Below are 15,386 nucleotides of genomic sequence, written 5' to 3'. Positions count from 1 at the left end.
TGTAAAGAACTAAAATATTATTTCAACTGCAGCGCTAAAATATGTAAAGGGAGAACTTTTAGTCTGATTTGTTTAAGAAAAACTTCATTGACCATTTTCTGTGATAATTTTGATGGATGAATAACAGAGCAACTATGTAGAAGTACACATATCTTCTCATATGGCCAGCCGTTAGGAGTGAATTACAGGCAGTTCCTCAGACAATGAACAACCCAAAGGAATTTGCTGCCTCTCCTAAACAGTGCATAAATCTAATTAACGTGAATGTTTATCCTGAACTTCAAGCATTCTCTTGCAGTCTTTACGTTTAATAACTGAATGCAAGATATTAGTTTTCATCACAAAATCTTCTCTTAAAATATTAAAGAATGATGAACCTTGTAGATAGAGGCATCTTTCTCCATATCTTCCAAAACTATCTCTCTCTGAAAAAGTTTGAGATGTCTTGTCAAAAAATGTTGCCATCATCACTATCTCAAAATATTTTTTTTTTAAACTGATGAATGTTATTTCCAAAAACAGCTTAGCCCTTAGAAGATTCCCTAATAAACTCTGGCCTGCGCCAGTATTAGTAAAATGTGCTGATAAGGAAGACCCACTCTTCCCCTGGGAGTATGAACTGAGATAGGAGGTAAGCAAATCTGAAAATCTAATTTACAAACGAAGAATGAGTGGGCATTTATACTTAACATCTCTAAAGATTATTTTGAGAGTGATTTTTATGTAAGTTATCATTTGTTTAGTATCAGGAGAAATACCAGCACTTCTTTTCAGTTTTAAGTCCTTTCATTACCTTTTTCCATTTCTATTATTTTACTTTACTAATAAAAGTTAATTAACATTAGTTAATTCTTTGGTCCTGAATCTAAACAAAGCTAAAAATGCAAAATCAGAATTGAAAATACTTGTAATAGCTTGTTTCATAGTAAAAAGGAACCCCAAAGATATGCAAATTTTACATAATAAAGGCATAAAAATATTCACTGCCCTGCTTTGTTGGACAAGTTCACAATTGTTAATTAAAAGCCAGATAGAGTAACCCCAACCCACAGACTAAGTTACTTTTTGCAACAGAAGTCAAAGGCATAAACCTAAAACAAAGATTATGTTTGACATAACCATGACAATATCTGGCCATTCATATTTGACTTTAGAGACTTTACACGTTCTTTAGCACATCACTAACCTTAATAGACCACGCTTTTCTGAACTGACTGATGATCCAGTATACCAACCAACATCACTTTTAAAAAGTGATTTTGTTTTGTTAACTAAACATTTAACAAAGTTAAATGAAGAAGCAAAGTTCTGAAGTCAGAAACTAAAATCTCAACTGGAAATCTTGGGCTGAACACTAAATACATTATAACCTTTCTGCATGGAATGTTTGCTCTCATCCATTTCTATGATTTTTATTGCTCTTAGTTAGACTGTTTCTTTTATTGCTTTTGTAAAGAAATCCTCTTCCTTCTTGTTCACTGTCCTTTCTGCGCTGTTAAACGATTTTATTTATTGGGGAAATTCTGGGTGTTGAGCAGTAAAAATAAGACCTGTAGTTCCAGACACAGAATTAATAGAATCACCTGCCTATAATAATGTTACTCAGACTTTAGAACAGTTACATGATTTTGACAGTACACATGGAGAATCATTAGTAAAAACATGTAGTTGATCCTTGGGTTTAGATTTTTTTTTTTCATACAATACTTCAGTTTTGTTTTGAAAATATTAGCTACTTGTCACTACTAGACTCCTCTAGAACTCCAGGTCTTTTACATTTTCTCTGATCTACAAGCAATAAAAAAAATTTGCTGTCGTGCCAGCAAACAACAAGTATTGAACATAAACTACTTTTACACTCTTTTTTATAAGCATATGACTCAAATAACAGCCAGGTGACAGGAACTGAGAATGCAGATAGCTTTGCAGAATATCCAGCCACTCATGTATTTCTGATTTGAAAGAATACAATAAAGATATTATCTGTGAACACAGCAAAGAAAATACTTCACATATTAGGAAAAAATCTACATAGATAACAAGGGTTATAGCAATTGTAACATAGATCGTCTTCCACAATCTATATTGGTAAAGGTGCTTTCAAGATATATTTTATAGGCTTTGTAGCTGATCTACAAAATCAAAGATTAAAAAAAAAGTCAGTTCTAGAAGTTTATTTATGATAAATCAAATCTGTATGACTATATGTCATTATGAAATGCAACATATGGAACTTCAAAAAAACTGAAATGGGATTTTGTACCATAACCAAACGCAAAAAACAGTGTACCAGATACAAGACTCAAAGGGCCAAAACAAAGGTCTAGTTGTTTTCTTCAGACAAAATAAACATACAAAATACACTCCACAAATCTAGTACGTTATTAAAAATAACCCTGATACACAAGAATGGCCATGGAAGAAATTAGGGGTGTTAATCTGACTTACTCATAGATATTTCCTGCTGTCTTGGGTATAACTTGATCACTATTTTTCTTCCCTTAAAAAGTATTGTGCCTACAATTCAACTGTGCACAGAACGAAAGGCACAATTCCCTCTCCAAACATTAAATACTTGTTTCTTTCAAGAATAATCCCACTGAAACTGGGCAAATGTAAGACTTGCACTTTAAGGTACAGCCCAAGATGAGCTGACCCTCTATAAATGTGTATTATTAGGGTAAACTCTAGTATTTTCCAAATATTCCAAACCTTTTTCAGAAAAGAGCAAAAATATTTCCAGTTCTTCTAGTTACACGGTAAATAGCTAAGCTGACTGTCCTAGCGCACACCAAGCCCCCATAGAGGTAACCTCCCACACATGCCGCTGACTGGACAAGTCCGCACAGAAAGCACCTGGTCAGGGAAGCATGAAATGAACCTGGAATTCTAGTTTCCAAAAGTAAAAAGTATTATTACCGAACTAAAGGAATAATTTCTCTATACAAAGCCAGAAGAGAAACTTGCCAGCTTTTTCTTCACTTTATAGTAGGACAGACATGGCTTATACCAGCTTGCCAGTGATTCTTAAATATAAATAAAATACTGTTGTTGGAATAGGTCCTTAGTTTCCATAATATCGGAAAAAAATTATCTATGAAATACTAAACCCCCAAAAAATCTAATTTGGACATTTGCAACTCTGAAGTGTGCACTTATATTTTGGTAAACATTAGTCAGAGAAATGCAATGTTTAGTTATGCTTTCTTCTAAAGGTTATGAGGCACAGCTGCACAAATCATATGGGAACACACAGTAGTACAGTGAATTTCATTACAATGGCTATATCTTTGCTCCCAGCTTCTGTCCCTTAAATCGGGATGGGAGTGCATTTGTGACAAGTGTCTGTCTTTCAGGGAAACACGGGCTGCATAAAAACAAGTCTGTTACTCAAATGATTACTCAAGTCCTAACACGTAAGCTTTCCCCTATAGGCCAAAATACGCCCTTTGAAGTCAATGAGAGCTGTGTACAATGTAGCAGTCAAAATGTGACTGCTTAATATAATTAGTTTTGTTGTCAGAAAACACGCAATAAATTTTCCTGAAGGAAGACGAATGTCAATGTAAATAGGAAAAATTAAAATTTGCTTGGTGGCTGGCTATGTGGGTAGTAGTTCAGGAACTACAAATACAAGAAATGCTTACTCTAAGTACTTAATCTCATGAGTAAAATCTTGTCATTTAGAAAATTTCTTTAAATAACCTATTTGGTACAAGATTTATGTGGTAGAAAACTTTCTCTGTTGTGGCTTACTTTCTCCTATGTATGCCAACTACAATAATTCATTTTTTTCTCTGCACAGGTAATGGTCACAAAAAAAGTACATAAATAATAGGCACAATATTAGAGTACTGCATTTTTGTCTTCTATAAACATGCAAACTATAACATATTGAATGAATATTTTTTTTAAGCACTCAATAGCAATGAATAGGCAGTAAATCACTGAACTATAAGATTTATAAACAACTTTCAATCTGTAGCACTGACAGTAAAAATACTGGAATTGGACAACAGAATACTTTTGTAGACCTCCATTCCACAAAACTTCCTAACGTTTGTGTGATTTTAAGAGTTAAGAATGCCTAGTTTTTAACAAAAGGCAAATGACATTTGCAGATTATGTAGAAGCCTGAACACTGTCCAAGTTTGAAAAAAATACGAAGCAGAGCAAAGAATTTTCTGACCTTTCTAACAACAAATAATTGGAAACAGATCTTAGTTTGAAGTATAGTAGTGACCAATTAACTGCTTTGATCATTAGATTTTTATAAGACACCTGGAAATATTTTGTTTTTTACTTTTATTGATTTCAGCCTTACTCAGTTTCTGGACAGTTTATAAGGACACTGTCAATATGAAAAATCACATTTCTGTCTGAAAGTTTTATATGTACTTGTAAGCAACCCCTAAGGTGACTAAAAATGAAGTGCATTTGTAAAAACAACTCAAAACACTATGCTATTTCTCTCAGTTTGCCTACTTTTTACTTACTGAACATGAGTGAATGAACAACAGGAGACTGGAAGGTGAATTCTCTTACTTTCCTCAGTTCAGCATGAGTCAAAAGAGTGGCTAACTGCTGCACAATATATCAGTTAAATTCTTCCTTTCCCAGTGCTACATCTTCACTGATAAGGCAGGCATTTTAGAAGTTGTGAGACCTTACTTACTCTGAGGTAGCCACTGGCAGAGAGGCAGGCATACACAAAACAGGTAGGAAGCAAGTTTGATGGTGACATTATTGAACTTTTTCATGCAACAAGGAGTGGTAGATATTAGGAGGAACTAAAACTCAGCCTGAACTCTCTGGGTAGCACTCTGGTCTGTATAGATGTCTCCTCTGACAAACAGACATATACTTGCTTAAGTCAGTATTGCACAGCAACTTGAAATTGGTAACACTTAAATGATCTCATGTCCTGAGTTAGGAGCCCAGAAGAGCAGATTCTTTGAGTGACTGCTCTTCAGGAGGAAGATATCCTTTGGGAGCACAAATATTCCTTGAGCCCATCTCCTGCTGTCATAATAAAAGACTTTTACTGTTTTTTTTTTTTTTTTTTTTTTCCTTGTTCTTTCTAAGGAAAGCTCAGTGCAGCACTGTATATTTTCCTCTGAGTAAGGCTGCCTTCTGTGCAACTTTTGCATCTCAGAAAGGAACTGTATTTTTTCAGTTGTGGCATTAAGCTTATAATGAAAGTAATTTTGAAAATGGCTCCTGGGAAGTATTTTTTACCCTAAAAAATCCTCATTATTTTCCACCAAAAAAAAATGGTATAACACGACAGCTATATAGCTTGTGGGATCCACAGCATGGGTAGCATGAACAAGGAAGCAAATAGGGTTAACTACAGCAAGCTCTACTTGCTGCAGCTGCTGACCAAAAAAAGACGACAGCAGTGAGGCTGACAACTTGGAATAATACCAACTGCATTTATTAATCTAATCTTGCTATGGCTCTGTATCTTCCACTGAAAATACACAGAGTATACAGAGAGTAAAATTATTGAATTCACAGGAACACTTATGTTAATCCTCCCAAACACAGGTTCAGAGACTTGGTCAGAGATGTTATCTTCTGTTTCAAAGTAAATCTCATTTACATTGCCTAACAAGATGTATATTTCATGAAAAAAATGTATTCCAGGGAAATACAATATCTAAAACAGGCTGTCAAACTGATAAGCTTTTGATATTGTAATTTGTTTTCATTCCTAAAAATGTTTACAGAAATGCTTTAAAGTAACATTTGACTCTCCTGGCCTGGATGATGTGCTGAAGGCATGCATATCACAAGTAGATTTTACTTTTAAGTACCAGGTTTTAATTTCATAATTTTATTTTTAAAAAGTCTTAATGAAGTCCATGTATTTATTACTTCATGATAAGAAAGCATAATGGATTTATTAAGAGCTCAGTTCTCCAAGCTTCATGAGACAATTAAAAGCAGAAATATTTGGAATTAGACCTTGAGTCATAATTTCATTTTTAGCATCCTACCACTTTCCACAAATCCTTCTTTTTTTTTCTTTTCTGGTAGACACAGAAGAGTTGATTGCACATATGCCAAAATAAGAACTCAGATCAGAAATGTCCATATTTAGTACTGAGGCAACAAATGGTACATGAGCCACAAGCAGGTCCTACAAATGTGGTAGCTGTTGCTGCTGCTACTATACTGGTCCCCTTGAGGAACTGGAAAACAACCAAGTGCCTCCTTTTGTACTTCCCCATGATGTAGCACACAGCCAGTGGATTTGGCATTTCTTACAGACAAAACATACCTTGCTTTTTTTAAGAAAAAAAAAAAAAGAGTTGTGTAAATTATTTTTACTCTCTATTCACTTTGTTTTCATAACAAGAACGTAAGAATAGGCTGTATGCAACATGTCAGTACATATCAGACCATTGTCCATCTAGCGCAGCATCTATCTTTACCAGAGGCAAACAACAGGTATGCAGAAAAGAGCACAACAGGAGAAGCATGCACTGACTCAGTTACTACCTTAGCCAGAGCAAAATGTTTGCATTTAACAGCTCTTGATGGAATTTTCTTCCAGTAAGTTTGTCTAGCCTTTTTTATTTTTTTTTTTTTTTAAAAGAATCATTTAGGCTTTTAGCATCTACAACATCTGGTGGCAAGGGGTTCCACATTATGGGAAGAAGTGTATCTTCTTGCTTGTTTTGCAGGTGACATCATCTAACTGTATTTACCAGACCACTTTATAATCGCTAATGTCATATTTTTGAGTACTGTTAATTGCAGGATTTCATGAATTAATTGTATGATGCAGTGTTCGAATGCAAACGTGTTTGCATGCAAACAGAATGAACTGTGTGATTAGAAGACTCTTTTGTATTGACCAAGTTAGAAGATAGCAGTTTTGAGGCTTCTGGTAAAATAAAATCATAGGAGCCTCTAGGAACACACATAATACAGCACCTAGCTTAAGAGACAAACACTTCTGAATGTTTGTATTTTTCCTTGGTTTTTACAAAGAATACTTTTACTATATGATAGAACAAAAACCATCAACATGATGAAATAAAATTCAACCATGTCCAAGAAGCAAGTAAAAAAATGTATAACTTTTACTTAAGTGTTTCAACTGCACAAAAGATCAGGTCAAATACAAAGCAGGGAGTAAACCCAAGGCATGCTCTTGTATACTGCTTCTTCATGAAATATGCAGAAAACAAAAGCATATGATGACCTTTTTTTTTTTAACAAGAAATTTCAATAAAATTGAAACTAATGGAAAATATTAACTTGCATCTTTGCAAGTGCCAAACATCTGTTTCAGAGAAAACCCAGTTCAATTATTTATTTGACACTACTGGAAATAATTATTTTAATACACAAAATGAACAGTACTGTAGACATTAAAAAGTTAACCACAGGAATGGGAAAAAAAAATAAGCAGAAAGAGAAAAGAGTGCATAAATGTCTTGCACAAAATCTAGTATGAATAAGTAACCATAAAGAGAAAAAAATCCAAGTAATTAAATTATTTAAAATGTCAAATGACCCCACAGTAAAAACCCCAAAACAGATAACTCAAAGAGTAAGAATTCCTGTCAAATAACTAGGAAAATCCAATTAAATTTCTATGTTCCAGGATAAAGCTGACATTTTTACACTAAAGCCACATTACAGAAGACAACAAAACTTAGAAGGGCAAGAACCTCTCAACTTTGTGACCACGTTTTAATCGCTCTGTATGGATGCAGAACAAACTAACACAAAATTATTACTACTGTTTTATTTTGTCTCCTAATACTTTTACAGATATATACAATGGACAGAAATACCAAGTACTGGGAAAGTAGTAACTGCACTCCTAGGACTCAATGACCCTCTACTGAAGAAAGCAGTAAAGAAGCAGAAGTGAGAAGAGGTTGACCTTGTGACCAGAGGACTACATTAGAAAATACGTTAGGCAAAAAAAAGGCCCACGCTGCCAAGCATCATCCTGGCCCCTTCAGTATCTCCATTTGAATGGCAAATTTATGAACTGACTGACTCCTAATACAGCTTATACCATAAATTGGAAAAGGATTACTCTAAGTGCTTCAAAATGACACTTCTATGACTGCTTGGGAAAGGAATTATATGCAGCAAAAGACTGGTTTGATAACCCAAAAATTCCATTCCAGTCTTATAACCTTCTTATTCCAGAAAATCTAGTTACAAATAAAAGTGCTTTCAAAAGCCAACGTGCATAATCAGAGAATCTGACACAGAATGAACAGAACCCCCACAACCATCACTGCATGTTTTTTAGTCAAACCCTGGACTTGTGAAATATCATATTTTAGACAATAATTACTAAATTGCTGGGGCAATTTTTGTGGTGTATGGCTAAGCTATGCATTCTTGCTTCAGTTCTCACTGATGAAAGACTAATGAGAGACTGTGATAGAAACTTTAAGTTCTCTTTTGAATACCGAGGTGCAGTAGGTTAGACTGTTCCAGAACATGTACTTTATACCTATCAGAATAAAGACAGTTTGAATTTGACCGTAAGAATCAAACTTCGTATTTCCTACTGTTCCTCCACTCCCCTACAAGATTTTAAGTTTACTAATCTTCATCAGGAATGTGTAGTAAAAAAAAAAAAAAAAAAAAGAAAAAAAGTAGACTTATACTGGCAATAGTTTTACCACAGATTTTTTTTTACTGGACTCATTTGGTACTTTTCGATTTTGAGAAACAACTGAATTGGTCTTATTTTGTTTGTTTTTTTTAAATACACAATATTGCTAGAAAAATGAAGCCTGCTTGCATTTCAGTTCTCAATCTTAAAATGTAATACACCCTCCCTAGAATTAATAAATTTAACAATAATCGTAACTTACCTGCATATAAAAGCATAACTGGTCTTTTCCTGGAACTCACTGTTTACATTCGTGGTTTGAGACTTGAACTGAAAGTAGCAATTTAAACATTAAATATATAGCAGTAAATTGAGCATGAGACCACTTCTAGATTTTCTTTGTCTAATACTGAAATAATTTCTATGCCAAAATTTTACAGTTCACACCCTCTGAAGTAAACAGGATCAATTACAGTGCAGAAAAAGTATGCAAACATATTTTTGCAGGATCAGGTCTACAAGGATATTTTCCACTGGATAGTCCATTTGGACAACTAGACCAAAAGGTAATAGGTAATTTACTTTTCTTTCATATTTATTGCAGGGGAATACAGCATGAGTTTTTTCCCTAGCTACTGTACAGCACACCTTTGGCTCATGATAAGTTTAATGATACTAGCATATGCAACCAACAGGAAAGAAAAACAAAAAATACAGAGAAGCTAATTAAGTATAAATATTATTAATATACTGAATGCCCATCTTTTTCTTTATTCTAGATGCAGTTATGGTATATAAAGCCTCACAGAAATTAGTAAAGGAATGTATAGGCAGTTGGACTAGATGATCATTGTAGGTCCCTTCCAACTGAAATACTCTATTCTATTCTAAAATTCATACGGAAGTATTTATGACCCAGTATGTTTTACTGCTGGAATGCAGTTGGATCCATGCACCATTTCACCTGCTAGAAACACAAAATGTTGTGTGACTACCTAGCTAAAATATAAAAAAAAAATAAAAATCCCCACTTAGTTGTTGGCATTGAAGATCTCAACTATTTCATTTGAAAACACTGAATAGATTGAAATTCACTGAATTGAATTATTTAAAAATTGTTTTTCTTAAGTTGCTTTTCTTGCTTTCTAGCTGTAAATTAATTAAAAAAAATCATCTCAGCCAGTCCTATAAAATGTAACTATCTTTCAGGAATTGTCTTAATAGAACAGCAGGCACTAAACTCAACTATGTAAAAAGAAAAATCTGTAGTTTCACATTGTGAACACAAAGAAAAGGCCCAAACATGGCCTTTAGGAATACCTTCATTACTCTGAAATAAGATTAAAAAGCAGGGGAGATTACTCCAGTTACTCCAATGTTGATTTTATTTTATTCAGATACTACTTTCCTGCTATTTTACAATTTATTTTCAAGCTTATTTCCTTTTCAGAAATTAACAGTCACTCCTGTAAATCAGCTAGCTTGGCTTCTCTCAGACCAATGCATTCTGAAAATTCACCTTTACTACCTTACAACAATTCTTATCTTGACTCTACAGCTTCATGGACTGGTGCATCTGGTGGAGGCTGCACCTTGTTTTCTTCACATCTTGGATCAGTTAAAGGAGACATAGCGTAAGCAAATGACTAGGGCAAAGGTGTTGTCCAAACATTACTTTACACAGGAAGCTAACATATTTCTCTTGTTCTTCCACTCATGTATTTGGAATACTTTTAACATACCTCTAAAATTTCAGTCAGCCTTGTAACTACATTGCATACAGGAGCAAACAACAAACGTGAAAGTTCTTGCACTTTGGGACAAAGCTATGTTTATATTCACATAATTCAGCACTAGCAAACTGAAGCAAAGAGTGTTCAGTGAATGGGCCAAAGCCCCACATGAAACTGGAGCACAGATGGGCATAGCCTCTCTTTCTATCCCTAACAGAGCATCATGTACCCATTAATCAAGTCTTTAACCAAAAATATTACAAAAGCAATACTGTTCTACAGGTCAGTGGTAGGGCATTACTATGCCTCTGTCTCATAGCCCAGGATCACAGTTTGGGAACTGTAATACTAGGCCATAGTTTACATGCCATTAGAGTCTACTTCTTGCCCTGATCTCCAGGTAATAAATACAAACATGCAGGTATACACACACATACACGTAAGAGCCTACATACAGACATGCAAATGTATGCTACCATGTCAGCATGATGTTTTAGCAAAACAAAACTGTTAACCCTTAAAAAAACCCAGAGCTGTTCCACCTAATAACAGGGAACTCCTTCACATACAATCAGTATAAAAACAAACACTACAATTTTTAAACAATTAATGCAAAAAGCTGGTAAATGCTTCCCAGTCCAATGAGTAACACAGGCACAGTGAGCATCAATGACTGGCCTATGTGATTTATTCTATCTTGGGGCACTTAATGTGCTGGGGCCTGTCACAGTACTGGCTGTTTTCAGAGCAGTCAGATGACCAAAGACCACAATGCAGGGCCAGAGGTTACAGGATTACGAACATCAGACAACAAAAGACAATACTGACAAATGAGTTAGTGAATCCTGAGCTTACATAAAAATGGATAGACTTTGGATACTCAGGGACAAGTGCTTCCTTACTCTTAACTCACTCTAGCCAAACCGAAAGACTTTGATTCCCTCTACATCCATGTCTCATGGATATAGGTGACACACAATACTGCTCTGTATCCATGCACTGGATACAAAGCAAGAATAACATTTATTTTTATGACAAAAGTGAAAGTAGTGCTTTGCCATTTAATTGTACTTAAGTGCCTATCTCCTGTTTACCTGTGTGCTGCACGTCACCTCTCTCCCCTCACTTCCTACCTCACTAGCAGGAAGGTAAAGCATTGTTTTGCCTTCCTGATACCTATATGCAAACAAGGACATATCAATATTACAAGGTCAAATACACCTTCAGGCAATTAATAAAGATAATTTTCTGGATGTAATGTGGATATACCTTTGCTGGAGAAAGCAAGTCTGGCTAATAGTTGTAGAAAGTCTATTCAAATTTGACTCAGAAGAGTTCTTCGAGGTGTTATGAATGTTTATATAAACCTCTACAAGTTTGATAGCTATGGAAGATGTCTTTGAACAGATACTCTATTTCAGTTTTGAAGCATGTTGCATTTCAGTCTTACTCTATTTCAGTTTTGAAGCATGCTTCGGAATGGTGGTGGTTATGAAATAATCATTAAATAAGAGAGTCAAATTCCTGATTGAAATTTCATTCACAGATATCCAGATTCTTACGATGTTACCTGTGGCAACGTAAAAACATTTTTCTAGTATAAAATTCTCCATTTAATATAGAACAGAGAAAATAAAACTAAGATTGCAGTACATAAGTTGAACCGTTGCCAATAAAGTGCTACATATCTTTAAAAACTTGGGATTATATTTGAAGTATGAAAAAGGCATAACCACAATGCATCGTCCATGTTTCATTTATTGCGTGAAAATATATGTTGCCTTCACAGTTTATTTCTTTTTGTTGTTGTTTTAACTTGCAATGTCCTTTAATCAAAGGTGAAGAGTTGTCAACAAATTCTCCACTAGCTTTAGAGACTTTGGCCTGAATACAGAGCAAGTTACATTGGTTCTTATGTTGGACATTTTAGCATGATGATATTGTTGCATTACTTTCCATTTCCTCCTCTTAACCTTACCAATCTCTCATTTTTAGTATTAAAAAAAAGGCATTGAAGTTTGCTTGTTTCCACATGAGAAAATATGAACAAAGAGACTATAAATCACTTTTTGTTTCACCGATACTGAATGCGACTCATTTGTGGGTAACAATGTCAAATGTGTAAAACTACTTAGTTTAACTCTGAATTATTTATCTGTGAAAGGCTTTGAAATATGGTGGATCCATAAACACCCTAGGTATGGAAAATTTTATTAGATAAGAATTTTATCAAAGGCAGGACATTTAATTTCCTCAACTCCCAGAATTCCCATTGAAAGATTATTCATCAGGAAAGAAAAGGGTTGAAAAGTGCTGTGTAAGGACAAAGGAACATAAATTACTTGTCTTTTGCTAAGTAACTTCCTACTAATTCAAGTAATCTCATGCATATATCCCATATACTAAGCGACTGTTAAACTGTACACAGGTTGCTGATATACTGGATTTGTGGTTAGTAAGTCTCTGAACACTTAAATCATATAGCATCTTGGCTCTCAAAAGTAACCACTATTTTAGCACTAGGATAGCTAGTATATAACTGAAGTTGGTTTTGGACCCACAACAGGAGATTTCTATGGTTTACTTTCAATGTATATGTTACATCGACACAAATTATTTCTAAAAATAGTTATCAGATCAATCTGTTTTTAAAAAGACTAATTCACAATCAATTCTTTCTAACTCAAAGTAAATGTTTACTGTTACATTTAGTACAGTATAATGCTGGACTACATTTATAATGTACTGCAAAACTTGAGGGATTGCCAGATCCAACTTTTATAAACTGTTACAGAAATTCTTCTAAGAATCCAAGTACAAATACAACTGTAAATGCTCATTAATATTTTAAAATATTTGTAGCAAATACATAACTGACCAAATATGCAATTGATTTTCTTAAACTGATATCACAACTATTATACTTTTACTAAAAGAAAGCTTTAATGGAATAATGACTAAGCAAGTTACAAGCTACTTTGAAAACTGGTATATACTACATTTACCACGAGGGATGAAATGTACTTTGTACTATTACAAAATAAGCTGGATAAGAATCTGTTTACGAGTCTTTTCCTGAAGCACTTAACCGCTGCTAATCAGGTACAAATACCATTGTGCCCATGTCCCGTGGTTTGAAGGATTCTACAAACTTAGTTTCAAAACAATGATGAAACATATACAGTGTACACTACCTTTGCAAGTGTGTAACTGGGACTCCCCCCATCACTCAAAGAAAAAAAACCATCACTGAATCTCAGCCAGGAAAGTGACGCATTTTCCCTGAGTTCTTTCTAGGAATTCCTTCCATAAGCTGCTACTTTTTAGTATAGTCCATAAAGTATAGTTATTACTCTGACAGGTGCATGGGCTTTGACCACGGTCCATTTACTCTGCCTCTTACATAATCATATAAAAGCTACTATGCCAAATGATTTGGAGTTAAAAACATCTTCCACTCTCAACTTAAATACAGGCAGACTTTATAAATCTCATGCCAGAAAAAGCTAGCTGTCCTGACACATGATTTTTTCTTTGTAAATGAATGGAAATGTGTCAATTGATCAATAAGGGAAAAAAGTTGCCCGAAATACTTTTCATATTCAAGAATTCTATGGAATGAATGGAAATTACGCTCCTACTAGATAAACCAAAGAGGATTTTGTTGCTTTGAAGATGATATTTTGTTTCACTGATTTGTGAAAACTTCACAAGGACAAGACAGACTAACAGTAGTCAGACAATGGAATAATGGCAATGAGCTCCAACTGTGTGTAGGTGGAAAGAAAACAGAAGCAAGCCTCCATTCCTGACGCAAATGGAAATCTAAGAGAGTAAGGACAGATGAGTTGCTATTGAAGTGCCTGCAGGAAATTACTGTCAATTCAAAATGGTGTGATCTATCTGTCAACAGTGAGGAGTCTGCATTAGATGGACTAGATGATCTGCACTAGTGGTCCTATTGACCAATTTATTTATGATATAAGCTAATAGTAGACCTATTTTCACTTCTCCACATCTTATCCTTTTTAGATGACCAACTTCAGATATAAACAAGCTCAAACATCCTTATGGATCGTGTTTTCCCCAGATGTCTGTTTATGTGTCTTTGCCAATAAGACCCATACTGCTAAATGTAAACTTCACACACAGCATAATGGAAGTGAGCTCATCCAATATTAATCTTAACTAGTAGTAGAGTGAAACTTCTGAAGTTAAATCCTATTTCTCACAATAATATTCAGACCATAAAAGCAGGGAATAGAAGAGGCAAAACACATTATTTCTACTTCCTTCTCAGGACAACATTACTAATTAGATTCAAGCTTAGTGATTTTGTTTACTGAGAATATTGAAATAACTGAATTTGATCTAGGGCTGCTACTGCCATAGGAAAGAGGGTTTTTTTATAAAAATAAAACAAAAAAAATTAAAGAGCCTCAAAGGGGAGAAGTGTGTTAATTTTTTCTCCTACTGAAAGCAAATCAGACTGTCTTTTAAGTTACATTTTACTGTTTATAGAAAAGCATTAAACTGTAAGTATATAGCATTAACAGAATACCTGAAACCAAGTTTCAGAACATTACATTTCGTAACAACACCAGTGCACTGGCTATAAATCATGCTCAATAGAATACCAATATATTTTCAGGCTGTCATATAATATGGGTTGAGAGGAAAAGTTAAAGACCTTTGTGTGCATGCAAACTGCACAATAAAGTTCATTTGTGAACATAAAATAGCATCTGTTATTGATACTGAAATGCTTTCAATGAACTGAACTCAGATCACAATTTGAATTTGACAGACTGCATTTATGCCCCATCTTTAAGCAACTGTAATAAGAAATACTGTAAATTTCAACCAATGTATTCATTTCTGCTTTTCAGCTTGTGATGAATTTAAAATTCTATAAATCTACATGGAGAAATATATCATAGTAACAAATTGTTTGAAAAAAGGAGTGACAAATCTGAAGACACAACTCCCCATTCTGTTTTCTTGTGCGTTTTAAGACAGGTTTCAGGATTAATAAACTTCACCAATTTCTCACT

The 15,386-nt window shown here is 34.3% G+C and overlaps 1 protein-coding gene across 41 annotated transcripts in view; it reads right to left on the bottom strand.

Moving 5' to 3' along the window:
* Positions 1-15,386, bottom strand: part of CCDC91 (coiled-coil domain containing 91) — a 259,524-nt gene that overhangs the window by 21,342 nt on the left and 222,796 nt on the right. For 3 of the 41 annotated variants that reach the window (XM_072877386.1, XM_072877144.1, XR_012044821.1), the window contains one exon: positions 8,862-8,929. The exons of the other annotated variants lie outside the window; for them this stretch is intronic. In XM_072877386.1, coding sequence (XP_072733487.1) covers positions 8,905-8,929 — 25 coding nt within the window. In that variant the 3' untranslated portion in view covers positions 8,862-8,904. Of the gene's footprint in view, positions 1-8,861; positions 8,930-15,386 lie in introns of those variants that run through there. 41 annotated transcript variants of the gene reach the window in all.

Source organism: Ciconia boyciana, chromosome 1, assembly GCF_034638445.1.
Source record: "Ciconia boyciana chromosome 1, ASM3463844v1, whole genome shotgun sequence".
NCBI lineage: Eukaryota > Metazoa > Chordata > Aves > Ciconiiformes > Ciconiidae > Ciconia > Ciconia boyciana.
The sequence above is the reverse complement of the archived record's forward strand: the minus strand, read 5'-3'. Positions and strand labels throughout refer to the sequence as shown.